Raw genomic sequence first — 27908 nt, 5'->3', positions numbered from 1 at the left:
TATCTTAAGAGCTTTTCCATGATTCCAACTGAACAAGTGAAGTGGTTGAATAGACAAGTTAATAAAATCATCAGTCATTCTCGTGTGAGGATCATAATGTATCTTCCCATTTGTATGGAACTGATCAGCAGGAGGCTATGACATTACATACACAAATGTATATGAATGGATAGTGTCCTGGCAGAAAATTACCAGTATCTTTCCCATTTTTCTACAGATTTTCTAACAGTGTAATATTTATTTAAAATATGTAAAATGTAATTTATGTAAAATCTTATCATTCAATATCTATATCCATTTTCTCAACAAAAAAAAGTTAATGTAAATATATTATATATAACAATTAGGCTAATAGTCCAATATTATTCTATGTGTGTGTGTGTGTGTGTGTGTGTGTGTGTGTGTGTGTATATATATATATATATATATATATATATATATATATATATATATTCTATTTTGCCTTTACAACTAGCTGAAATAAAATGTATTTGGGTATTTATTTACTTGTTTATTTGTAATGGTTTTAGGTTTAATTAACTATGAAAGCCCCGTTTCACATCAATAAATTCGAATAGCTTGTGTGTTTAACCTTTTCGCTTTAGACATTCGGTTTTAATTTTTCCTTATACATCTTGACCAAGAAAGGAAAATTAAGCATAATATTCCAGTATAAACAAGTAAAACATAATCACGAACACACACACGGCTCCAGTCACGATCATACTGTGTACTCTGCAACAAACCTCGCGTTTGCGTAACGCTCCGCGTGGTTTGAACCGTCTGGCTCGCTGTAGTATTGATGTGGCCAAGTCAGTCAGGTTCCACGTCACTCGAAAGAATCTCTCCAGACGCGGATGTGCATACAGAAGAAGAGAGAGTCCTAAGACCTGTTTAAAAGGTAATACATTAGCAGTTCTACAAGAGAGCACATTAATAAAATACTTTTTTTTTGTTATTTTGAGTTGCTTCAAGCATGGAAGCACTGGTTGTCAGCTCTCGGTTTTATCGCAGACAGTTAAGTTAGCGTGCTAAGCTAGCTGCTACTGTAACAGTGATGTCGACTGATCGCGCAATCGGTAATTTAACTGTATAGTATTAACTGTGTTATCGAGATGTGTTATTGAGCAGCAGTGCTAATATTATCTCGTTTTGATTTTATATTCACTGCACAACATGATACAAGTTGGTCTTCTGCCACAGCTGGCAAACTAGCTGCTAATTCGATTAATCCTGGACGGCAGCAGACCGTGAGAATTCTGACTGGATCTTCATATATATATATATATATTAAAAAAAATAATCTTAACAGAGTAGAACCTAAAATCAAGGACGCCGTTAGTTGCTTTTATAGTTTGGCCCTGCTTTATGTCATTGCATGTATACCTTGGAAGTACCACAGTGTTCTCTGAAGTAATTTGAAATGAAACGTAAACATAAGGTGCTCAGATATGGTAATCATTTAAAGGGGCACTCTATTTTTTGAGTATTTTTTTTGCTGATAACAAAACGCTTTAAAATGAACAGCACTCTGAGTAATTTCACTGACATTGTGTACACTTTTCTATTCTGCATGGTGCAGGGCAGTACCAAGTTTGCAAAGGATGACCTGCTGTGACATAATGGACTATTCATTTAACCCTTTAGTGATGTGTTGTAACCTGTGTTTTAGGTAAACTCGTAGGCAATCTCTGACTGGAGTCTCGTGAAGAGAAAAAGAGCTGACATCATGACAGCTGCGGAGAATGTGTGTTACACTCTCATGAATGTCACCAATGACTCTGAACCACCATCAGAAGTCAGCTTGAAAGCTGATTTAGGTAATATTCATGTGTGGTCATTTATTAAATGAAATTACATTTATGAAATTAAAAGAAGTCAAAAATGTTTTTTAAAATGTAATTTATTCTTTTGATGCCAAAGGTGAATTGTCAGGAGCCATTGATCCAGGTTTCAGAATCACATGATCCTTCAGAAATCATTCTAATACGCTGATTTGGTGCTCAAGAAATTTTTTTAGCACATTTGTGCTGCTTCTTTTGTGGAAACGTATATATTTTTATTAATGAAAGTTCAAAAGAAGAGCATTTTTTTAATGACACATATTCTATAACAATGTAAAAGCCTCTGCTGTCACTTCTGATAAATTGAACAGGTCCTTACTGAATAAAAGTACTAATTTCTACGAAATATTTTACTGACCGCAAACATTTGAAAGGTAGTAAATATGGGTAACCGTTTTCCTCCTTTATTTTTTGTCAAAACAGAAAAGGGGGAAATCAAAGCCAAGACAGAGGCTTTGAAAAAGGTCATCATCATGATCCTGAATGGAGAGAAACTTCCGGGCCTGTTAATGACCATTATTCGGTTTGTGCTGCCTCTTCAGGACCACACAATTAAAAAACTATTACTAGTTTTTTGGGAGATTGTTCCCAAAACTACTCCTGATGGCAAACTTCTTCAGGAGATGATTTTGGTCTGTGATGCCTACAGGAAGGTAGGCATGAACTATGGAACTTAATGTGTATTGCTTATTTTAAAGATTTATGTTGTGTGCATTTTTTTCTTTTAAATATGCCTTCTGTGTCGTGCATCTATAGGATCTCCAGCATCCCAACGAGTTCATCCGTGGCTCCACCCTGCGCTTCCTGTGCAAGCTGAAGGAATCTGAGCTGCTGGAGCCCCTCATGCCAGCAATCCGTGCCTGTCTGGAGCATCGTCATAGCTATGTACGCCGCAATGCAGTCCTGGCCATCTACACTATCTACAGGTGTGTTGTTGGATCTATGTGTGCAGGGGCCAGAAACAGACATCAAAGACATTTTTATTTTTTATTTTTATTTTTAGGAACTTTGAGCACCTGATCCCAGATGCTCCTGAGTTGATTCATGATTTTCTTGTAAATGAGAAAGACGCAAGCTGCAAGAGAAATGCTTTTATGATGCTGATCCATGCAGATCAGGTACACAATCTTATTATAGTTTTTTAAAAATTACATTTTTAAGTGCAAGAATGGGAATCTCTTGAAACTATGTACCTGTTCTTCTAATACATTATTGCAGGATCGAGCTTTGGACTACCTTAGCACCTGTATTGATCAGGTGCATACTTTTGGAGACATTCTACAGCTCGTCATCGTGGAGCTGATTTATAAGGTGAGGTGTCTATTCACATCTTATCATTCTTGTTTAACCCTAAGAGCAGAATTGCAATTTTAATATAAAACAAATAATACAGACCACTCACTAAATATGGGTGCAGACATCACATAACAGTAGCAAACATTCTGACATTAATCACAACAATGGTTGCACTTTTACTGCCTTCGCTTAGTCACACAAAGCTAACTAACACAATTCTTAAGTTTTGGAACAAACCTTATCTATTTGCAAAGTAAGTATTAGACATGACATTTTTTTCCCTTTTATTTCGATGTGTCTAATGGTGAGAAAAGGCTTACATGCCGTTGACGAGGCTTATGTCCAATGAATGCTTTGGGCTTATGAAGAAAGTGAAGTATACTCATGTGTTTACACTAGTGTTTTGAGCATAAATCATTTTTATAAGTGTCGCAAGAATGCAGTGCTGGGCATTAGGGGCCAGGCGTTATTCCATTGGTCTCAAACAATCAAGCCTGTTCAATGATTGGTTCAAAAATGATTTCAGGTATTTTGACATCATTGTCTCGCTGGTATAACAATTTTTTAAAATTAAATTAGTATTAAAATTACTGCATTAAATTTAATATGATTTTACAGGAATATGTATTTCAATGTTTAAATAGTCCAAATATTTAAATTTTTTATCTTTATCCTTACATTTTGTGCTTAATTCTGCTGTGGATTCAGAACATCCACTATTTAGTTTTTTAATAACTAATGGCTTCTTAAAGACATGTTTATGGGGAAAAAAAATACATTATGACTATCGGTACGTTTTGACTTTTAAGTCCACAAGTTTTATGCTGTATTGTTCATCTTGTAGCCAATGTCAAATCGTCAGTTTCTTTTTTGGATGTGCTATTCTCTTAATGAAATGCTGTCATCAGCAGCAGTTCAATCAAATTCTAAGCTCTTCAGCTTTATCACGCTGCATACTGGCAGATGGTCATTCACATTCTCACTGTGTCTGTTTTATATCCTTCTGTTTGGTTAGGTCTGTCATGCCAACCCTTCGGAGAGAGCTCGTTTCATCCGTTGTATCTACAACCTGCTGCAGTCGTCCAGTCCTGCTGTAAAATATGAAGCTGCTGGAACTCTGGTTACTCTGTCCAGCGCCCCCACCGCCATCAAGGTACAGCATCTAGCACCACAACTGTTCCCATATCATTTTTCTGCATGCTGGTACATAAATGGAATGACTTAGTATGCATGTTCTTTGTGTTTCAGGCTGCTGCTCAGTGCTACATTGATCTGATCATTAAAGAGAGTGACAACAACGTCAAGCTCATTGTTCTGGACAGACTGATCGAGCTGAAGGAGCACCCCACACATGAGCGTGTGCTGCAGGTACACTTGAGTTCAGCACTTCATTTGGAGACGTTCGTTCCACACATCAAACCTAACAGTATGCCTGGCGCTGTGTTTTTTTTAGGACCTTGTGATGGATATTCTGAGGGTTTTGACCACTCCTGATCTTGAGGTCCGCAAGAAGACCCTACAGCTGGCCTTGGACCTGGTGTCATCCCGCAATGTGGAGGAGGTGCGTGTCAAAACCTGCCACTCAAAAATTAACATTGTCATCATTTTTATTCAAGTTGTATGATTTGCGTTTTTTAAGAGGAACACAAAAGGAAAACTGCTGAAAAATTCAAATTAACAGGGACTGTAAATTACCAAAAAGCACCATAAAAGCACTATAAAAATCATATGCATGGAAATATGGAAGACTGGAAATGCAAGGTTTCACATTCCACTACATTTCGAAGTTTAGGAAACTTTTGTTTGTTATTTAAGTTTTGGGAAAAAGGCGCCACAGAGCATGATGTCATATCTTGGTCAGTGTCTGAAAATGTTTAAAATCTAACGTGATCACTGATTTATGTGCCATATTCTATTACTTTATTAGTGTTTTTTGTATGATATCAAAGTTTGACATCCTGGATACCCGTTTACATTAAGTCTTTCAAGCAATAGTAAATCTCTACTATTTATTGTTAAATGATCTTTTCCATTCAAGCAGGGTTTTTTTTTCTTTTTTTTTTTCTGCAGCTGGTAATAGTGTTAAAGAAAGAAGTCATCAAAACCAACAATGTGACTGAGCACGAGGACACAGACAAGTACAGGCAGCTGCTTGTTCGCACCCTCCACTCCTGTAGCGTGCGCTTCCCTGACATGGCGGCCAATGTCATCCCCGTGGTACGTCTGTTGAGTGAACACTCGAAACACTCTTGATGCATTTCAGTCATTTCAAAATATACATTACTAGCAACAAAATGGAAGTTACACAATTCACTTGATCATTGGATCTTTTAACATTCATTGTTAATTAGGGATGTCCCAAGGGTCTGGATTGGGGCTGATCAAGCATTCCTTTAACTGATCAGCATAAACTCTCCTAAGCCCAATCTTTATTTAATGTCAGCTATCATGCCGGTGACATGCAGTAGATGGCAGTATTCATCTTCCGGTAGATTTGGCAAGAAATTTCAGCACGTTTGAGCTTCCATGCTCCGTGTATTTGATGCACGCTTTTGTAAATATCACTCATTCATTTATCATTTACTTTATCATTGCCATAAAGCATTGCGATGAGCTGCGTCTGGCATTAGATTTGACTGTAAGGCTAGCACTGACACTGCAAGCTTCATGCTTTTTAAACATATCTCCACTTTTTTTTTTTACTTATGTTTTAATTATTCTGCTTATTGTATATGTAAATTAAAAGAGGTTTACATCAATAGTCCCATATTCTGCCAATGTCTTTATGTAATATGTGCAAATATATACATGGAGAGAGTGTATTTTATATATATGTATACTTTACTCTGTGCACAACTCTGTATCCATTGGATTAATTTAAAAACCATTATGTACTTGAATTGTGCATCAAACACTAGGAATATACAAGTATTGGAATTGGACTCTGTATCCGCAGATACTCCGTATTCAATGGGTTGGATAAAAAAACAAACCTGATCGGGACATCCCTATTGTTAATCCATCTAGCCCTTTGAGATCTTCCGATGTTTGATGAACTCACATCTTTACTGTGTCCTCAGCTGATGGAGTTCCTGAGCGACACTAACGAAGCGGCCGCGGCCGATGTGCTGGAGTTTGTGCGTGAGGCAATTCAGAGGTTTGACAACCTTAGACCTCTCATCATTGAGAAGATGCTAGAGGTGTTTCACGCAATCAAGACGGTCAAGTAAGAAATGCTGCTTAACTGCTTTCTTAGAAGTTTGATAAAACCCCTTACATAAGTTCTAATAGGGATCGCGACGCATTGCAGTGATTTTAAATCAAGTTTCCTGTTGCAGGATTTACAGAGGAGCTCTGTGGATTTTGGGTGAATATTGTAGCACTAAAGAGGACATCCAGAGTGTCATGACAGAAGTCCGCAGATCTTTAGGAGAGGTCTGTAGAGCATCAGTTCATATCGCTTTGTTACATCCAGTGCTCATCATTAACACTTGTCTGGAACAACCACCAAATTAACAGCAACATTCCTTGAGAGTATGGTTAGTAAACAAATGTAGTTGAAAGAAATTGAGTCGAAGGGTTTAGGGTTAAATGGTGTTGTAATGGAAAATAAAAGTGATGAAATCAAGACAGAAGTATATATGTTCTCATGTAACTGGAAATATTTGGGAATTTCAGGAATGTGATTTCCAGGCCTGGAACATTCTTGAAAACTGATAATGTCTTAAAATATCTTGGACACTTCTATGGTCATTATAAAACTGAGACAAACTTTATTTGGCTAGGAACTATTATTTTGAGTGCGATCGCTGTAAATGTATTTAAAAAAAAAAAAAAAAGGCTTTAAAAGTCATAGAGAATTGAAAGTGTGGGAACCCTGATTATACCATTACATATTTTACTAATAATAAAATTGTATAATATTATATAATATGTGACATAAAAATATGCAGGTTTACAGAAAAAAACACAGCATAGGAGTCGCAATACACAGTAATGTACAATATACATAATTATAACTGCAGTGTTGTAAATTATACAGAAATGTTGATCCTGAATAGTGCCCTAAAAAATCTGTTTTAAATCATGATCTTTTTTTTTCAGATCCCAATTGTGGAAAACGAGTTGAAAAAGGAGTCTGGAGACGTGAAACCTGAGGAGGAGGTGTCTGCAGCTCCAGCTCCTAAGCTGGTGACAGAAATGGGCACTTACGTCACACAAAGTGCCCTGAGCTCCTCCAGACCATCCAAAAAAGAGGAGGACAGGTCATCCTCTCCCCTTATTGACACATTATGGAGATTTTCCTCCGTATTACATCTCTAAATCATCCCTTTGTTCTGTAGGCCTCCTCTGAGGGGTTTCCTGATGGATGGAGACTTTTACGTTGCTGCCTCATTGGCCACAACCCTCACCAAAGTGGCCTTGCGCTATGTTGCCCTTGCTGAGGACAAAAAAAGGCAAAATGTAAGTTCAACAGTGACTAAAATAGAATTCTTGATGTGTCTGATTGTGGTGGAATAAATGTTGTTTTGCTGCTCGTAGTCGTTCGTGGCGGAGGCTATGCTGATCATGGCCACTGTGCTCCATCTGGGCAAGTCGTCTCTCCCCAAGAAGCCCATCACCGATGATGATGTGGACCGGATCTCACTGTGCCTCAAGGTCCTGTCCGAGTGTTCGCCCCTCATGAATGACATCTTTAACAAGGAATGCCGCAGATCTCTGTCCCATATGCTCGCTGTCAGACTGGAGGAGGAGAAACTGTCTCAGAAGGTAAACATCTTTTCCCTCGTTGCTTCCTGGTAGTTACTGAATCCAGAAATCTATTAATATGGTGGTATTATTGGTTCATTTGTGTAAAGATGTAGACAAACATATTATCAGATCATTTCTTATAGATCACAAGATGAAAATTGCTCGTTCATTTCGACCATTATGTGTAATTACAGTGTTGTTGTTTTTTCTCTTTCAGAAAGAGTCTGAGAAGCGCAATGTAACGGTTCAGGCGGATGATCCGATCTCCTTCATGCAGCTGACCGCTAAGAATGAGATGACGTCCAAAGAGGATCAGTTTCAGCTCAGTCTGCTGGCTGCTATGGGCAATACTCAGAGGAAAGAAGCAGCAGACCCTCTGGCCTCCAAACTCAATAAGGTCTTTGGAAGATTTTATATGGATCTGTTTGAATCTGTACAAGACATCATTTTATGATGATGACTAGTTGACTAGAGTAGATGACTAGAGGTTGTTTGTAGTTTGTCATCATCTACCACCAGAGGGCATGTTGGTTCAACTGAACAGATTTTAACACTGTGTCAAATCAGGCAGGGGGGTCAAAAAAAAATCTCATCATATAATATTTCCATAGCTTTGCTAAATTAATTAAAATAAAAAACCTATTCTTTTTAGCTTGTTTTGTCATCTTTAGGCCCCCTGGTTGAAAACCACTGTCCTAGACTGAGCCATCTCATGTTTTCTTCCAGGTCACCCAATTGACTGGTTTCTCAGATCCAGTGTACGCAGAAGCTTATGTCCATGTCAATCAGTATGACATCGTCCTGGATGTCCTGGTCGTTAATCAGACTAGCGACACCCTTCAGAACTGCACCCTGGAGCTGGCAACACTAGGTACATGTTGGTCCTTGGATTCATAAGAAATGACTTTATTGAGTGTGTTCAGTGCATGTTTTACTAAAAATTTTCTCCAATCTCCAGGTGACCTTAAATTGGTTGAGAAGCCATCTCCTCTTACATTGGCTCCTCACGACTTTGCCAACATCAAAGCCAACGTGAAGGTGGCCTCCACAGAGAATGGCATCATATTCGGAAACATAGGTTTGTGGACTATCTCTAACTGTCTCTATTTATACCTCTACTGCGTCTGTTGTTGAGAAGGGACCTGGAATCACTTTAATAAACGAAAACGCATGTTTTGCAGTATACGATGTATCAGGGGCAGCCAGTGACAGGAACTGCGTAGTCCTCAGCGACATTCACATTGATATCATGGACTACATTCAGCCGGCTTCCTGCACAGATGCTGAGTTCAGACAGATGTGGGCTGAATTTGAGTGGGAAAATAAGGCAAGTCTAGAGGACTGGTGAATTCTTTGCGGATAATGGCTACGTTAATCTCTATTGCGTTAGAGGTAATATGTCTGGAATTTGTTTTGTGTTTTGTTTCCACACAGGTGACCGTCAACACCAACATCACAGATCTGTCCGAATATCTCCAACACATTCTTAACTCTACCAACATGAAGTGCTTGACCCCAGAGAAGGTACAGTACTCACTCGATGAGACCAGTGAACACCTCTAGGATTTTTTTAAACGTTATTACAATCATATCAATTTTTTTTCTTTCGTAACTCAGGCGCTGTCCGGCATCTGTGGCTTTATGGCAGCAAATCTCTATGCCCGCTCTATATTTGGGGAGGATGCCCTTGCAAACGTCAGCATCGAAAAGCCAATTCACATGGGTCCGGATGCCCCAGTCAATGGCCATATTCGCATCCGAGCAAAAAGCCAGGTGAATTTGGATAAGCATTTATGAGTCTACAGATATGAATAATGATTGAGAATTTCGGAAGGGGGCTTAGTTTACTTGCGGTCACTAAATTTGTAACTTTTTCTTGTTATCAGTTCTTTTAATGTTCTATGAGTGACAGAAAATCAAATTACACAGCCACCTTTGATGTATAGTCATTTGTATATTTTAATGTTACAAAGACGTAATTTATTTTTTTTACACCTGTCAGTTCTTGAATTTTGCTTATGTAATTAGTCACTGCACGACTGATAATTCCTCTGTTTTTTTTTATAGGGTATGGCTTTGAGTCTGGGTGACAAAATCAACCTCTCTCAGAAGAAGTCATTCTCATAAATTTCAGAAACTGAGGCCATTGAAGTAAAGGGCGAGATTCAACTCAAAAGCGCTATGGTTATTCCTATGTCTTGTCTTTTTTTTCCCTCTATCGCTTGTCTCTCCAGACTGCCGTAGACACACAATGCTCTGTGACCAAGATCTGCTCTCTTCAATCCCTCAAACTATGTCTGAAGGGGATCATTGGGACATTTTCTACCAACATGATTCTTCTTAACTGCTCTAAAAGGGATTGACCCTGTTAATCAGTAATCTGTTTCAATAAACATTGCACACCATATACCAAGCCTTTGTATTCTCTTGTTAATGAATGGTGTTACAGCGGCTCTTTTTATGAATTGGATCGTTTGTAAGTAGTCGAGAACAGGCCTGCTCTTTATCCACAGCCGACGCATAACAAAGGATGTGTTCTCTTGAAAAAATCTTCTGGAATTTTGAGAATTTTGTTATGGTCTCCTGCCTCTTAGATGACTTGGGCTCATAAGACTTGTGGTCAGTCATAACTTTCATGTCTACATGGTGTATAATAATATTAATGAAAAAGGCGTCATGATTGTGCCTTCGCCCTGAGTAGATCGGCATACAAGGAGGCACATTCGTTTTTAATCGGATATACACTATGGTTTAAAGTGTGGTAAAAACAATAATATAGTATATGTAATAAGTATTTTTACTTATTTTAAAATGCAATTTATGGAAAAGCTGCATTTTCAGCAGCCATTACTATAGTCTTCAGTGTCATAGAATCTAATAGGCTGATTTGGTGCTCAAGAAACATTTCTTATGGACATCAATGTTAAAAATAGTTGTGCTGCTTAATATTTTTGGGGAACTTATAATGTATTTTTTAAGACTGATGAATAGACATTATAAATGCCTTGATTCTCACTTTTGATCAATTTTATGTATCCTTCCTGAGTAAAAGTATTACTTTCTCTCTGTCACACACACACACACACACACAAAAACATTTTACTGACCCCAGATTTTGATGTAAATGATCCGTTAGATTGAAGTAGTTTCCAGTTTCATGTAGAGTGGAGGAGATGGGTGTGAAAAGTGCTGATGTGACCATATGTAAGTCCGACATTTAATTCCGTTAGGCTTTTATAACGAGGAATATTACTTGTATAAAATTACATTAATGGAGTTTTATGAGTTTCTCAAACTTGAATAGTGTTACATGTACATATAATCAAATAAAGGCCTGTGAAAATGAGGTAATAAAGTTCTAAGCCAAGACTAAAAATGGAGAAGATCAACTCGTACTGAACCTTTTCATAAGTTGTTGCAATATTGTGCGACAACTGAAAACATTACTGTTCTTCTATTCCTCCGGAGCAAAACTCATAATTGAAGCACTCAAGACTCTCCATCTGGCTATGAGACAAAGCTGGAGCTTGACTGGTTTCATTTGACACATCATTACAGCTTTTTTTTTCAGAAGAATGCAATTTCAAAGAGACATTGATCTATAATGTAACTTGTCTGCTCCTTTAGTTTTCATGAGACACACATTTGATGTTTATCGCGTCTGTAAAAGGTAGACTAATATTTGATTGTAAATCAGAAGAGAAACCTCTACGCCCCGGGGGATTTTTAAATGTCATTTTTAAGAATAGGATTAAAGTTCTTTCAAAACTACAAACCCTGTTTGTATAGCAGTTTAATTCAAGAGAGATGATAGTGTCATTTCACTTGCTATTCAGTTCAAATACTTTTTGTATCATTAGTCTTGTGAGCATTGCATTGAAACTGATGCCCTTTGCCCTTTGAAAATGCTGTGTACTATGTCAAGTTGTTGCTGTTAATTTGTGTTCTATTCGTTTAAAAAAAAATGCTGCAGTGATTGCTTAGCCTTATTAGTCATTAGTGGCCATATGAGTTGTGCATCACAAAATGACAAAGCGCTAGCTACAGTTTCTGTTTTCATATTACAAACACAGTAGGTGACTATACATGTATAGTAATAATGAAATTGTATCTGCAATGTGAGTCATGGTGGGAGAGTTTAGACTTAGATTTTTGCATTAAGAGGTTTTTGTTCCTTTCATTTATAATACTTTTGTTGTTTTGTTTTGATTTTCATCTTGCATTATATTTTATAAACTGTAAAAGCAATATCACACTTGCAAGAGAATGCCCCACTGCTAAATGGCCATTATACACTCATCCTTCTTTAATGTACTGTATACTGCTGTTTAAATGTTTGGGGTCAATGTATATATATATATATATACACACACACACACACACACACACACACATATATATATATATATATACACACACACACACACACACACATATATATAAATATATATATATATATATATATATATATATATATATATATATATATATATATATATATATATATATATATATATATATATATAGTTTTATTGAGCAAGAATGCATTAATGGTTACTCACCCCAAAATGAAAATTTGGTCATTAATCACTTACACCCATGTCATTCCAAACCCATAAAAACTTTGTCGTCTTCGGAACACAATTTAAGATATTTTGGATGAAAACCGGAAGGATTGTGACTGTCCCATAGGCAGAATACTTTTTGAATGCAAAGAAAACCAAAATAATGACTTTATTCAAAAAGTCGTTTCCTCTGTCTCTCCCCACATCACCATTGCACCATTTTGGAAAACACCTGCTGAACTACTGAGATGCTCTTCTGTGTCAGCCACGACACAAGGATGTGCTGTTTTCTTTCAAATCAAAGTGTTAATACAAATAAAAAGTGTATACTTGTGCCGTGGCTGACACAGAGAGGTGTACACAGTTTGCATTCAGCAGGTGTTTTTTTAAAATGCCTGTACGGTGATTCGGAGAGACAGAGGACACGACTTTTTGAATACAGTCATTATTTTTGTATTCTTCACATACAAAAAGTATTCTCGTTGCTTCATAACGTTACGGTTGAACCACTTATGACAGATGGACTATTCTGATGTGCTTTTCATCCTTTTCTGGACATTGACAGTGTAACTTATTTGGCAGTCAATGGGACAGTCACAAGCTTCCCGGTTTTCATACAAAATATCTTAAATTGTGTTCCAAAGGTGAACTAAGCTTTTATGGGTTTGACATGGGGGTAAGTGATTAATGACAAACTTATCATTTTTGGCTGGACTATCCCTTTAAATCAAAAGTGACAGATATTTGTAATATGATAAGTGATTTCTGTTTCAAAGAAATGCTGCTCTTTTGAGTTCAATTTATCTGGGATCATTATATGGGATCAAGTTGTTTCACATAAGAGAGGTAAGTAAGGCTGGCAAAAGCTGGTGATGTGAACAGACAACATCCAGATGTGTTATGTGCTATTAGACTAATAAAAGCAGTATAATTGATTATCTCTGGTACAGAATAAAGGGTGTTCAGAGGGTTCATTCTGTATAAGACTGACATCTCTTGAGAGGAGCTGGAAAAGTCATAATTTTCAGATGTTTTATGCAACATGTACACTCGTTATATTTTTTGTTTCCAGGATTGTGGGAGGTGGAAAGAACTCCTGTTGTTGCTTTCCTCCCGGCGACTGCAGTGGGGCGATGTGAATCGTGGAGTTCTGAATTACGAGTTAAGTAAAATTCCTCAAATTCCTCTGGGCCGAGAGAAGGAGTCAAAGGGGATTGAACAATTCTGCTACTCAAAATAATATCTTTCCGATGGTTTGTGTATGAGCTACTTCATATGCAAACCATTGCGTGCAAAAAAATTGAGTATGCAAACCACAGTATCCTTTAACAATGGCATTTCTGGAGTTCAGTGGTATAGTATTTACAGGATTTACATTGCACAGCTGATGCTTCCTCGTGTTGTAAAAGTTCTTGCTCTGTTGATTCACAGCCCCTTTTTGTGAAGACCTACAGAGGTCATACTACCAAGTCATGAGGACTTTGGGGTTTATTAAGATGGGTCATTGTGTTAAGAGTATAAGTGTCTGGGTCACTCTTCTGCAGCTGTGGAAATAAACAACTCCATTATAAACCCTGCACATTCAAGTGGGTGGAAAAGGGCTTAATTGTTATATTTATCACATACACAGGTGCTGTGTTGTTGGTTGTCCACTTCAGATTTCCATAGACAAACTCATTTTAATAAGTTTCCCACAATCTGAAATTATATTGTATAACTCATTAAGGAGAATAAAGTGATCGAGAAACAAATAACCCATACAATAAAAGAGAGTAAACATACAGTGAGATCCTTCATTTTCAATATGGATAATATACAGAATAGACCTACTACAGATCCACTGTCACCAATGGTCTTTACGATCAACTTCGTTGATCTCATGATGCTTTTTTATAAATGCAGCCATGCAGTCTTTAATGGGGAGTGTTGCTCATTTCGTCTCTATAGAATCCCCCACAGGTACTCAAGAGAATATATAAAAAATATTACCATGTTGAAAAGGTTTTGTATAACATCAGTCTGTTTTAGGTGAATTCATGACAACACTGGAAAAGAAAAACTTCACATTTTCAACACTTACTGTACACGTCATAACTTAACTGCCACTGAACTTCATTGTGAGGACACAAACTTTTTCCACTGTACTCCTCCTCTAGCAACACTGTTACATTTTGTTTGCTGTCAGATCCAAAAAGACTGAGTTGACTTTAAAGCATATTTTGTCTTATTTTAAATCATTTTAAGCCATCTTGAAGATCATTGGAATTGTGTTAAGCCCCATTGTCTTGGTTGAGAACTACTAATTGTGAGGATTCAAGTGTAAATTTGAATTTAGCAAACCAGCCTACGATGTTTGCTGGTCTTAACTTGTCTCCAAGCCTTGGCTCGTTTTAGAGGGGTTTTGGGTACTTTTCAGTCTGACATTCAACAGTGAATGCCCAAAAGATGAATGACCAGGAATGAAGAAAGAAGCCCAGGACCATCATAGACACTGAGGGGGACAACATCCCTGCCAAAAAATTAAAATAAATAAATAAATGGGGTTTTGGCCACTTCTTAAGCTGGTCAGGCTGGGAGACCAGCTGGCCAACCAAGGATTCTCAGTGGCGTACTTAAACTTCATCACACATTTTTGGATATTTATTTAGTAATTAAGATCAATAACGCACCCACCCACTTATATATTTTTTATATTATGTTACTTTATATTATTTTGTTCTGCGTAAAAATAAAGGAACTTTTTGGCTTTGGTCTGAAGAGCAGAAGAGCTTATTGAAAAATGAGAATTCATTCTCTGCCAGCAGGTGGCCCTTTTCGCCGGGAATATAGCAGTTTCCCCGGTAACCGCAGTAAACAAAGTAGCAATTGAAACTTGCCACGCTCATATTTAGATTTTTGAAGTGTAATGTAAAAATAAGTGTAAAAATCTTGTAACTTGTTGTCATTATTTTTCATATAGTGAGGTTTTGCCCATTCAAATTAAGGGATTTTTACCGAAAGAGAATGTAGAAAACATAAAAATACAACCCAATTGGATATTTTTAATAGAAAGATTAAAAATACAGGAGAAATACAGGGAAATATTTAAAAGGGATGATATCGGGATAGAATGGTAAAATACAGGAGAATCCCAGGAAAAACGGGAGGGTGACACTAGCGGGAAGAGCAGTGGACGCCCTCTAGCGCCTGCTGCGTGAACTGGCTGAACTGATTAGCCCTATCTTGCAGCACAGTCAGTGCCTGGTAGCGATTTAGACGAGGGCGTATGTATGGGCTTGAGGCAGCAGTGAATGCATTTCCCACAGACTGTGGTCGCACTTTTCTCCTCGCATACGGATTACCACTGAGTTCACAAATTGCCTAGACGCAGCATCGCTTTTTTACCCGCTCCATTTCTCCATTTAAAGGCCTGTCACAGAGTAAAGTGGCTCGGTGTGCGTGTGTTTAGTCAGCGGAGCGAGAGCAGCAGTGTGTCCCCGATGGCTGGCTGGAAGGACGGCTCAGTGCAGGAGAAATATCGCCTGGTGGTCGTCGGAGGTGGTGGCGTCGGAAAATCAGCATTAACCATTCAGTTTATCCAGGTAAGCAGATAGATGGATGAATGTTATGTGCGTTTCGCCCCTTTAAAAAGATGTGAGGGTGTTTAGGAGCTATGGGTGGATATTGCTCACAGAAATGGGGACCCCATGAGCGGAAAAGGGGGTTCAGGAATCCGAGCGAGGCCTGCGTCACTTTAACTCTCCACCTATATTCAAGAAAATTACTGCCTAAACGTAAAAATAAACACATCAGGAGTTAATGCATGCAGTGAGAGTTAAAACTCTAGCGAAAGTGTTATATGTAGTTCATAGGCATGAGAAACACTTTCGTAAACTGTTGCATATTAGACTGAGATAGTTACACAAAATCAATAAACATACCACGCGATTGTAATACTTGAACTGTTTGTTTGGATTTTCAAAGGCAATATATTGCGTAGTAATATATTAAAAGACTTGTAAAACAATATTGACACTAGTTTCCCCCCTCTTTTTCTTTTAGATAGTTGACTAAATTAGTCTCTTAGAAACGAACATTGTCTTTGCTTGCTATTGTTTCTTCAGCCAAATCTACCTTAATGAAATTGACATTTCTGACGTGAGAAGTTGTTTTCAGAATCATTATGCCATTTTTTATTGTTGATTAAATGGGTGGTTTATATAAGGTTATTGTTACACTTATTTTTGAAACATGGGACAAAACATGTATCACAACTTTATCTGGATAGTTTTTAAAATGGCAACATTTGCACGTCACGATTAACCAGAAATGTTCAATAGAATGTTCATAACACAAATGTATCGTTTGTTTTGGTTTAAATGTATTTTATCTATGATATAATGTTATTACTTACTATCCTAAAACTACTTGTTCTCAGCCCATTAATCAGTACTTCATGTACCGATAGAAATCATTTAAACTTAATATATAAAATATGTATTTTTACTGCTATGTGTTGGTAAAAGGAAGAGGTTGTGTTTTTAATATACCTATATATCTTTTAATTAAGTATGCTCATGTTTTCTTTGATCAATTATAATATATTAACTCCACTTATTAAAATAATAAAGAAATTGTTTAGGATTTTCCCAAAGTTTAAGCAAGTCATGTTAGTAGTTAGCAACATGAGAAAAACTATATGGTTACTGCATTTAATGTGAGATGCAAGATATGATTGTTTTGTACATATCATAAGCTGTAAACAACACTGTAAGATTTTCTGACTTGCTGTGTAACAGCGCAATAGTTTGAAACCATCTTGTTGTCTCAGTTCATTCATTCAGTGAAGTGAATGCTAAATTTGAAAATTTTTATGATCATTTTTTTTCATATGCAAGAAGAAAAAAACATGTATTCTGTAAGAAAACTGAAAAGAAGTATTCATTTAAAAATAAGTTGTCATGCATTAACTTTAATACTGATTAGTTTTGTAGTTTGTCTCAGTACTCAAGAATCTGTTGTCACAATAAGACAAGAAAACAATAAATCATTTTCTTTTAGGTGACTTATGTGCCTATGATTCCCCAAAATGGGGTTTAGGTAGACAACTGACTAGGGTTTGAGACAAAGTCTGAATCTGTCTCTTGTTAAGATGTCTTATCTCTCAGTTTGTCCTAATATACTTCTAGCAAGGCAGCTACATTGCAGCAGATTACAGGGCAGGGTGTGCTGAATAACTTGGCGTGACCGGCAACATTTCGATGAGATATTGTGGGTGTAATTCAAGAAAATGTAGTCGAATGCCCGAGGAAGCTGATTTGGTTTTGTAATGAACGTTTAATAGGAAAGCAGCGTTTCTTATCTTTTAGGTGTACATTCAAGCCTAACTATTTTTATCTTGAAGAAAACCAATGATGAATGTTAGGGTGAGTGCGTAACAAGTTTTACAGTAATTCATGCATAGTGTGAGGATATTAAAAGTATATTTGTTGGATTTAAGAGCAGTGATATGTTTCCACTGAATCAGTCTGATGTACCTAAAGCAGCAGATCTATATCACAACTGACATTTTCTCTTTAACTGCTTTTCTTTATCATAGTTGTTGTATTTTCCTTTCATTCATGCCGGATTGCTGTTTTTTTTCCAGTCACAGTCTCCTCCCCATAAACCAGTTTAATCATAGACTTGCTGAAATATAGCATTCTTTGTTCATATTTTACAAGCATGAGCAAGAGAGGAATTAAGTGCATTAATATGCTCCATCACCAACTCTATTAACTCCAACTCCATAATCTCCATTTGTTGACATCATGATCTGTAACTAGCAAATAGGCAGAATAAAACACCTTCATATAGTAGTGAGAATCAGACTACGATTATCCATTAACACACTTTAGCATGCAGAGAAGGAAATCAAATCGGCTGTTTTTAAGTGCGTGTATTAGGCTAAAACACAGTTTAATAGGGATGTTGGATGAAAGTGTTGATTTTCACTGGTGCTAAATGTGTGAAAACCAGAGCAGTCCAAAGAAAAGCATGGAAGAGGCTTCCTGTTGGAGTGTTTCTAGAAGTCTTTGCCAGTGAGAAAGCACAGCCCAGCTGTTTTCTGACTCCAGGCTTTCCCATTCAGATGTGTGTTATTCAGGGAGGTTTCATCTGAGTCATGTTGGGTTAATGACCATGAAGAAGCCGGAATCCGGCCTCTGAAAGAGGAAGTCCCTCCACTCCTGCTTGGTCTCTAAAGACCTCCTGGATGTGTATGGGAAAGTATGCGCTGCCTCCTGATTCGCACCGCTCTGCGACCGTGTGTTAGGTGCATGCGTGACATTCTACGTTAGTGACGCTGTCCGGAAAGGAAACATAATTCAATTGAAGATACACTGCAGTGATGCTTTACTTTGCTCTGACTGCTACACATGGTGCCACATCGTTGACTTCACTACAAAAGCAGACTGGTTGATCTCAAACTAGCGTCATGACATGAGCCATGATCAGCTCCAGCCAGGCGTGTGACTCAGACCAAAATGGATTAGTTTACGTCATTGTGATGCAACCCAAGCTGTGTAGCATAATTATGGCCTTTCATGGAGTTTCATAAAGATATTAGATTACTTTTATGTTAGTAATGTTTATAATATCAAGATGTCATTATTGTTATATTTTTTGGGCTATTTTAACCTTGGGTCATAGATATCAATGAAATAAATTATAATTCACAATTTATAATAATGTTAACATCTCTACTAATCAAGAATTTTGTCTTTTATTTTTGCCTTTAAAAAATGGAGAGTTAATGTAATTTATGTGATTATTAATAAGCTGCAAGAAACTCACATCAGTTTTGTGCCCTGGAGTGTCGTCAGCTGAGCTTCTTGTGAGGAACGGCTGTTCCTCATCAGCAAACGTGTGAAAGTCAAATTGTTGCGAGCCTCATTGACCTTTTCATGGCTTCAGATGGTCTCGGAGTACACTAAGTGTAGTATGGCTCTGTTGAAAGCATGATCACATGTTAGCTAATATTAGCTCTTATCGCTGGCTCTCTCATTTCTGGGAGAACGGACTCCCTTCAGCACTAGTTCCTCATGACTGCAGCATGGTCAGAACTCAGTTTTGATTGCTGAAATGTAAAATCATTTTGGATAAATGCTGTATGGAGCTATAATCAAATATGTAGATTCAAATATGGCAAGTATGAATTTTTTTAAAAGAAACGAATAGTCTTATTCAGCAGTGACACGTTTAATTTATCAAAAAGAATGGTAGCATTGTTACCAAACATTTCTGTTTGAAAAAAATGCTGTTCTTTTGAACCTTCTATTCATAAAAGAATACAAATTTACTACAGTTTCCACAGAAAGATTAAGCAGTGTTTTCTGCACCGATAATAATAAGAAATATTTCTTGAGCTTCAGATATTTTCTGTTTATATTTAACTATTTTATTAAAACATTGTTTCCTGCTTTATACTTTTGTAGGATATTACTAATATCAGCTCTCATATATATATATATATATATATATATATATATATATATATATATATACACATGTATGTATGTATGTATGTATGTATGTATGTATGTATATGTGTGTGTGTGTGCGTTGTCGCGGGAGGAGCCAATGACAGACGCAGTGGGCGTGGCGTCAGGCCTCGGAGAGGCTTTTATTAACAGAAAATAAAACAAAACGGGATAAAAGTTACCAAAGGGGGAGAGTGTCCAAAATAAACAGGGGATCTGGGGTGCGGTTCTCGTCCAGATCGTGGGTCCGGCAGCTCACGTCTCTGGTGGCGCGGGAGTCCCTCAATGCACCCTTCCTGGACCCACGATGACACCATTGTGCATGCACAAGGAAGAGACTGGTCTCCCGAGGAGAGGCATGTTGGGATTGTAAACAACAATAATAAATTATTATTATTATTTGTTTTTTTCAATACAGTTTTGCCATGTCTGCTTCTTATATGGCAATTTAAAGGGGTTTGTTTTTGCTTACCCAGAACACAGTTACTGGGATTGCTGTATATGTTAGACCATGTTGCTTTTTCAAAAAAATATCTGGCAGCCCTTTACTTAGATCTTAAAAGAAGAGAACAGATTTGTGTGAGGGAAGAATTCAGAAGAGGGTGGAAGGAGAGCAGTGCATGCATGCAAACTGAATAAAGGTGTTGTGAATTCTGATTGGTGGGGAGTTTGAATTACACACACTTTGTAAAAAATTTTTGCACTTATATTTTACCTCAAACCACTGCTCTAGTTGAGTGGAAGACTATCTGTGAAATAAAGACTTATATGTTTGTGGAAATATTTTTTTTTAGTGTAGACTTCACCTTTAAACAAAATTTTGGCAAAATTTTCACAATGGGTTTAACAGTGGTAAGTGTGAAAGACTGTGTGTGGGAGGCTGTGTGAAGCGTGAGACGTGACAATAACGTAACATAACGTGAGAATAGAGATGTTGTTTTCTTCCTGCAGGCTCACCTGTTGATTTCTCACACTGCTGTACTGATAAACGCACACACTGTACTGATAAACACAGTGCTGTTTTTCCAAGCATGTGGCTTAAAAGAAGCTCTGATTGTTCCTGTGGATCCTCCTCCTCTACCTGAATAGGAAGGACCTCCACATTTAACAAGTACTTTTACAAAACTGCTCTACCATTGAAAAGTTAAGGGTCGGGAAAAGTTCAGTTTTTTTCTTTTTTTGGAAATAAATTAATATTATTAATCAAGGACGCAATAAATTGATCAAATTAAAATGTTACAAAAAGTTTTCAGAACACACACCCGGAGCAGTGGGCAGCCATTTATGCCGCAGTACCCGGGGAGCAGTTGGGGTTCGGTTCCTTGTTCAAGGGCACCTCAGTCGTGGTACTGAGGGTGGAGAGAGCACTGTACATTCACTCCCTCCACCTACAACCACTGCCGGCCCAAAATGTAATTTAATCACACCGTGATAAACCGTTTTGGCTCTGTCCCCTGCCCCACAAACTCCACCTATGAGCTGAGTTAATTTCCTCTTGTCTGATGTAATACTCTCAAGAGCAGCTGTCAGCTCAAGTCAGCCATTGAGCTGAATGATGTTAGTTAGTTGTATAAGCATATGTCATTTAGCTCAGAGTTATTGTCAGTTTGTAATGAGCCTGTTTTTGTTTGTCTTGTGAGCATTATGGAAATTGGTCCTTTTGGTGACATGGTCTTTCTCTGTTCCCTATGTCATTTCTTGTCCAGTGTGTCACACTAATGATAGGACATTTTTTGGTTTGTTAGCCAGTTAATTGCTCACATTGCTTAGGCTATATAGAAACACTGTAGCAAGATACCCCTCATGGCCTTGATTTTGTGAGGGACCTTATAGATTAAGCTGTACTTTGTTAATTATTCCTGCTTTTGTTTATTGTTAACAGTGTATGATTCTGTTCTGTTCTGTGTTGTTAGCTTAAACAAGGATATACATTGTGCTCTAGCAAAAGCACTTCGTTTAAAACACATACAATCATTGTTTTATCTGTAGTACTCTTCCTCCTGTTTACAGCATATTTTCTTTTTGCATGTTATTTGCACTTTCATTATATTCCTTAGTTATTATGTTCCATACATTTTTTATAGTGGATTGAAGGTTGTTAGCAAAAAGCCTGGGAGATGGTCTGTGTTCTAGAGTGAATAACTAGTATATCTATAATTTGTATGTTAGTCAGAGAGTGTGTTTTCATCTGTCTGTGATTAAAAACCTCACAGGAAGTTGTACTTTTTTCATTAGCCCCTTTCACACATTAATACCAATGAATTGCTGTAAAATTATCTGAATTATTTTACTGGTAAATACAAAAATGCGCCATTCACAGTTCACACAGGCAATGACGATTCATCTTTCTTACCGGAAAAACAGCATGCACACATGAGTTTCAGATTCCCGGTAAAATCGGAGACATCATTAATTAGAAATGACCTCTGAATGGCTCCTGGTGTTGTGTTTGTAAACATGTAGGTGTATACGCGGTCAGTGTTTTTGTTGATGTTTTCAATTTTGTGTCAAACGTTCACATTCATGCAGCTGCTTTTGGCCCAGAGACATCGCATTACACGACTGAACTACACAGCACGGAGTAAATTCTTCATCTGCGCCAGAATGTTATGATTTTGAATTTCAACGGCTCTGGATTGGCCCAGACGAGACCTCTTATGTCAGCCATTTGGTCGCAGTCTGGAGCCCTGCTCTTAACGAATAGTTCCCTGAGCAGATCAAAGCTGGCAACTTCTACATGAGGACTTTGCCTTGTTTAAATCAAGGAGGCGGCATGCACGCCTCACCATGAACCTCCCATCGAAGCCCTTGCAGAAGTTTGTTGGTTTCAACTAGCATATGCTGTAAGCGTTAACTTCTTAGAAGAGTTACGTTTCGTCCCAGCTGTAGCTTATCCACTGCTGTGCTGACTCATCCAGTTCTTTAATAAAGAACAGCGACAGGCCAATTCATCGCAACGTCTCAGGAGTCTACACCTCATCATTCGAAATGGAGCACATGGGGTTACAAGGTTACACACGCCCGGCTCATCTAATAATAAACCTCTCGGATGTTTTTCAGCGCTCATTTAAATGAAGTCTCTTTTTTCCAATTTGCATTGCTACTGAAAACACAGCTCTGCATTGGTTAGAGTAGCAGTTTGCAGAAGTGGTAAGTTTTTGTTACATGTGATTTGAGTCTGTGTATGTTTGAAGGAGAGGGGGAGGGTGTGTAGGCTGAGCGTCTGTGTTTGTCTGATGTTTGTTAAGTGGTGCCCACACACATCTCTCGCTCGCATACTGCCTCTTTCGTTAACTTCTGTGGCTTTTATGTGGCTCGCGTTCTGCTGAGGTATCCTGTTTACTTGTGCTAACTGCTGGATGAACATCTATTGACTGAATCGTGCCTCACACCTTGTCTGCTGCACATCTGCTAGACATTTTCATACATTTATTATCTGCTTATTTACATATCTGACATTGAATTATACTTAAGTCTCAAAATTTTTTTTTTTTTCTCCATCATTCAGCTTTTCCACTATAGAAATACAATACTTCTTAATATATATAAAACATTTTTTTAATATATTTTTGATCAAATAATTGCAGCCTTGGTGAGCTTAAGAGACTTCTTTCAGAAAGATTTAAAGAATGTTCTACGTAAATAATTTTCTCTATCTTTGCAAGCTGGATGAAAAGTTGTTTGCTCTCTGAAGCTGGATGGGTAACGATGCAAGTCTTTATTGTGGCAGCAAGTGTGGAACAGTCGCATGCAGGAGGGTGCGTTTTAAAGGTGCTGACCTGATATCACACTCAACCTGATTACACAAACAATTGCATTTGCTCAAACAACCCCCCCCCCACTCTTTCCGTCTTTATTTCACTGTGCTGTGGAGCAATGTTTAAGCCTTTTGGCATTGTCTGGCCTGATGATTTTCCACAAAGGGTATGTGCCACAGGGTCAGTGGCTTTATAGTGGGCTTTGATGAAGTTACCGTTCAGCTGCTTTGTGAGTTACTGAGCTCATGGCGCCTTCCCCCGGAAGTCTGGCCAGTGAATCAGCCCCCCTTCCCTGCATTCCTCCTGTGGCCTCAGTATGCATGCATGCCTCACCCCGTCCCCCTGGCCTAGCCTAGTATAAGCCACCCAGTCTTCTCAGGCCTAGCCCAGCATGCAGACCATCCAGTGTTGTAGGGCTGTCAACGAATATTCTAAATTCGAATATATATTTGAATAGTTTTTAAAAAACGAATTTCGAATGTGAAAATTAATGTTCAAATAAAAAAAATGTGGAAAAAACGCCCGCGGTAGTAGAGGCATGGCTGTCTGCTTTGCGAGTATGCGCGCTAGCGCGCCTGAGGGTTCAGGGACAGGTCACAGGAGTCGCACTGTCTGGCACAGCATCACTGCTGAAAGTTGACGCGTCTTCAAGGAAGATGCCAGCAAGTGCAGACCCCAACTCGACCGCAGCAGAGAAAATGAGGTAAAATTGTTGACCCGCGAGATAAAGTTGTATGCAAGCTATTTAAGATACAGTTAGGATACCATTCGACCACTAGCAACATGAGGTCGCATCTCAAAAATGTGCACCCATATGAGCATGGCATAATGTGTGGAACTCCAACTAAACAGTCACGTCTTGACACAAGCTCTTTGTCTGCAACACGACAAGAGGCCATAATGGATAAATTAATTTCGTTCATTTGTAAGGACATGAGACCGATCAGTGTCGTGGATGGGGCGGCTTCGGGGAGTTCTCTCAAGCAATGGATCCGAGGTTTGATTATTTATCGTTTCATGTCAAGGAAAAGGTCTATGTTTACCACAGCACAGCTCGCTCGGAGCATTCAATGTCAGTTCTATATGCTGTAAAACTTCAATTAATATTAATAATATTTGTTTCAATCACTGAACGAAGCCTGCTATATTTGGGACAGAATTCGTGACCTTAAATTGCTTGCACAAAACTCTTGATCAGCACTGAAAAATTTGTTTGTTCATTTAAACCGTTATGCGCAGAGAGGGTGAGAGAGGTTGAGGTCTGCAGTCTTGGCCATTAGTTGATTTCCTTGTTTTTGTGTAGGTAATACATTGTCAAATATGTTTAAACTTAAATACACTACCTATACAAGTAGTTATGTCTCTTTGTATTATTTTGTCCTGTTATTGACGTAATGTGCGTCATTAACAACATGCGCCACCAGATGTTCGAATAGTTTGAATATTCGTGTTTTTTTTTAGAGGGAATATTCGAACGTCATTTTTGAGCAATTTTGACAGCCCTACATTGTTGCCAAGTCTGCGGTTTTCCCGTGGAACTGGGCTACTTTAACACTGTTATTGTGTGTTGTTTTTCCATGTCCGCGGGTTGAAAAACAACCTCACTAACATGATATTTAGTCCCTTGAATGCAAATTTTACCAAAGGAACTCTGCCAAAACAGGTGTATTTTATCCCCGGAATGTAATTATTATTTTTTTTTTTATGGGGGACCCTCCTCTAAAGCAATTGTGCTAGTTTTGAGTAACGATTGGGCAAAGTTTTGTTGTGAAAACCTGGCAACCCTGCCAACATCTGAATTTACAAGGAAGATTTTTCCAACATATGTGCATAAACCACGATGGAAAAACATCTACTGAATTCCTAAAATTGCGTAAAAATCATTTTTGACGTTCCTCAACATTAATGTGAATGAGCAATTCACTAACAATTTGCAGAGGAGATCTCCGATCGATTGCTAATGAATTGCTTATTCACATAACATGTTGAGGAGCATCACAGCTTTTTTGATGCACATTTAGGAATTAATTCAGTAATCTGAAAAGTGCACTTTGGTGTTTCCAGCCATCAAGCTGGTAAGAAGGATAGAAAACTTTTTGTGGTGTATAGTTTTTCTGTTAGCTGTTTACTGTTTACTACAGTTCAAACTGTGATGGTAATCCAATGACATGGTTTCCTGAAATTCATTTAGATTTTTGGGGTAGACCGGGACTGAGGATTTCAGGAATCCAGGCTCAGTGATGCAAATAATCTTCTTTTCTTATGAACATCCAAATCCCTTTGTAGAGCAATAAATGAGATCTTTTCATAATATATGTATATTTTTATTATCATTTATTATAATGGACAATTAAATCACACAGAATCCAGTCCAACTGATCTGTATGATTGTACTGCAGGAGATCTTCTCAGTCCATGGGGGCAGCCCAGTTGTCAGCGAGCGAGACAGGTTTAGTTTAGTCGGCCGAGTTGTGTTCATTAGCGGTGCAGCTGTTTTATAGAGGGCAGGGGGCCGGAGAGCTACTCAACAGGTGATGGACTTGTGTCTCACAGCCCGTGTCATGACCTGAGAGCATGTGGCCCACTAAAACCACTTGGCCCAAGAGTCATGTCAAGTGGGCCTGATAAATGTTTGGCATAACCAACCAAAACTTTTGATATTTCTGTTTTGCAGGACCTGACCCCAGATTGATCCCGTATAGCTACGGTTGCAGTAACCTCTAATCTTCAGCAACCAAAACATTCTTTCACGGTTAAGATCTAATTCCTCTGTCAAAATAGAGTGATGTTTTTTGAGAAGGAGGAACACTTTGATTTAGTGTGATCTGTATCACCCTCCCCGGGTGTAAAAATGGTGTCTGGATATGAATTGTACAGCTCCCTCCTTACTTTCTCAAACAGAAGGGCTCTTGAGGACATTCGATGCATAGTGCCATTAGCTCTTATTTATTAGCAGCATTCTGGTGCTTTAATAACATTTCTGTTCTTTGTGTGGATTTGGAAACCGCTGGCCTAAAACGGTAATGGTGCTGTATGTCTGTCAGGCTGCCAAGGGAAGATCTCATTCTGTTAGTCTTTCTGGAACAACGCACAAGCCTCTTTTTTACTTCCAAAATATCATAGTATTACGTAGGCAGAAAGCTGTGTGAAGGTTTTTTTCTTCTTCTGACCTTAGGAAGCATGGTGGCAGTAAAATTCTGACCGTGTGGGTGGTAAACGTTGAGCCAAAGAGCAGTAACCATAAAAGAAGGCTGTTTGATTAGACGGGGGTCGAGAGGGTGACTGCTCCGGCCCTCCCGCGCTGCTGATAGTCGTATTTGACATGGTTGACTCACTCCACATTCCAATCATTGAATGGCAGCAGTATGCTAACCCATGACCTCATCCATCTCTGTCATGTCGTACTTCCTGGAATCTGAAGTGGTCTGGTAATAAGGGTCAATACTATCAATATTAGTGTTGCTCCTCAGCAGTGGTCGATTGTAGGGATGGGCGTTTTCCGTAAATATCACATTTGAATATTTGAGCTCACAAAAAAAACGAATACTTGAATATTTGTTTATTTAAATTAAGTTTAATGAGACTGATGTTATTTTTCAGCAACATTTGTTTCCGTCATTTTTAACTAGCTTACACACAATAAGCTTGAACATTAAACATTGTGTTTTGTAGCTGAAAACCTTTAACAATGAGTGCAAACAAACAAAAGTACAGATTAAAAGCAAAAAAAAAAAAAAAAAGTGAACAAAGAAAAAACGTAGCCTGCACTGAAACTTTTAAACTGTCAGCAAATCTTTTTTTTCTTTTTTCTATTGTTTTACGTGTTCTTGTTTAGAAATACGGTCATGTAAACATGATTGGGGGAAAGTCAGCTCCTTGGTCTGTTAACAATAAGGCCAGCCGCGGAGAAAATGCGCTCTGATGGCACAGACGTTGCTGGGACTCACAAATAACGGTGTGCTAAGCGATTACGTTTTGTGAAGCACTTCGTGTTTTCGTTTCACCACTGAATGGGATCCTCATCCTTTGGAATACATGGCTCCAGCAAGAACTGTTCCCACTCGTCTCGGCTGGACTGTCTGTAATCATCACTGAAGAACTGGCTCAGCCTTTTCCGACGAGTGGGCATTGCATCCTCTTCATCGTTGGTGACGGCGGCTGCATCCGCGCCACTCGCATCAAGGAAAATGTTCT

The 27908-nt window shown here is 38.2% G+C and overlaps 2 protein-coding genes across 2 annotated transcripts in view; both read left to right on the top strand.

Moving 5' to 3' along the window:
* The first annotated feature begins 778 nt into the window (after positions 1-778).
* LOC113052022 (coatomer subunit beta-like) lies at positions 779-10305 on the top strand. The gene is made up of 22 exons (XM_026216265.1): positions 779-901; positions 1673-1820; positions 2268-2497; positions 2601-2770; positions 2848-2962; positions 3063-3155; positions 4156-4293; positions 4389-4508; positions 4594-4701; positions 5211-5357; positions 6221-6366; positions 6479-6575; positions 7245-7405; positions 7484-7604; positions 7683-7910; positions 8110-8289; positions 8619-8763; positions 8851-8970; positions 9074-9219; positions 9327-9416; positions 9510-9665; positions 9960-10305. The coding sequence occupies exons 2-22, from the start codon at positions 1730-1732 to the stop codon at positions 10017-10019; spliced, it is 2862 nt and encodes a 953-aa protein (XP_026072050.1). The 5' UTR covers positions 779-901; positions 1673-1729; the 3' UTR covers positions 10020-10305.
* A 5375-nt stretch (positions 10306-15680) lies between these two features.
* Positions 15681-27908, top strand: part of LOC113052020 (ras-related protein R-Ras2) — a 34157-nt gene continuing 21929 nt past the window's right edge. The window contains exon 1 of the mRNA XM_026216264.1: positions 15681-16038. Within this exon, the coding sequence (XP_026072049.1) occupies positions 15937-16038 (102 nt within the window). The 5' untranslated portion in view covers positions 15681-15936. The remainder of the gene's footprint in view (positions 16039-27908) is intronic.

This window comes from Carassius auratus, chromosome 32 (genome assembly GCF_003368295.1).
Source record: "Carassius auratus strain Wakin chromosome 32, ASM336829v1, whole genome shotgun sequence".
Classification (NCBI taxonomy): Eukaryota; Metazoa; Chordata; class Actinopteri; order Cypriniformes; family Cyprinidae; genus Carassius; species Carassius auratus.
The sequence above is the reverse complement of the archived record's forward strand: the minus strand, read 5'-3'. Positions and strand labels throughout refer to the sequence as shown.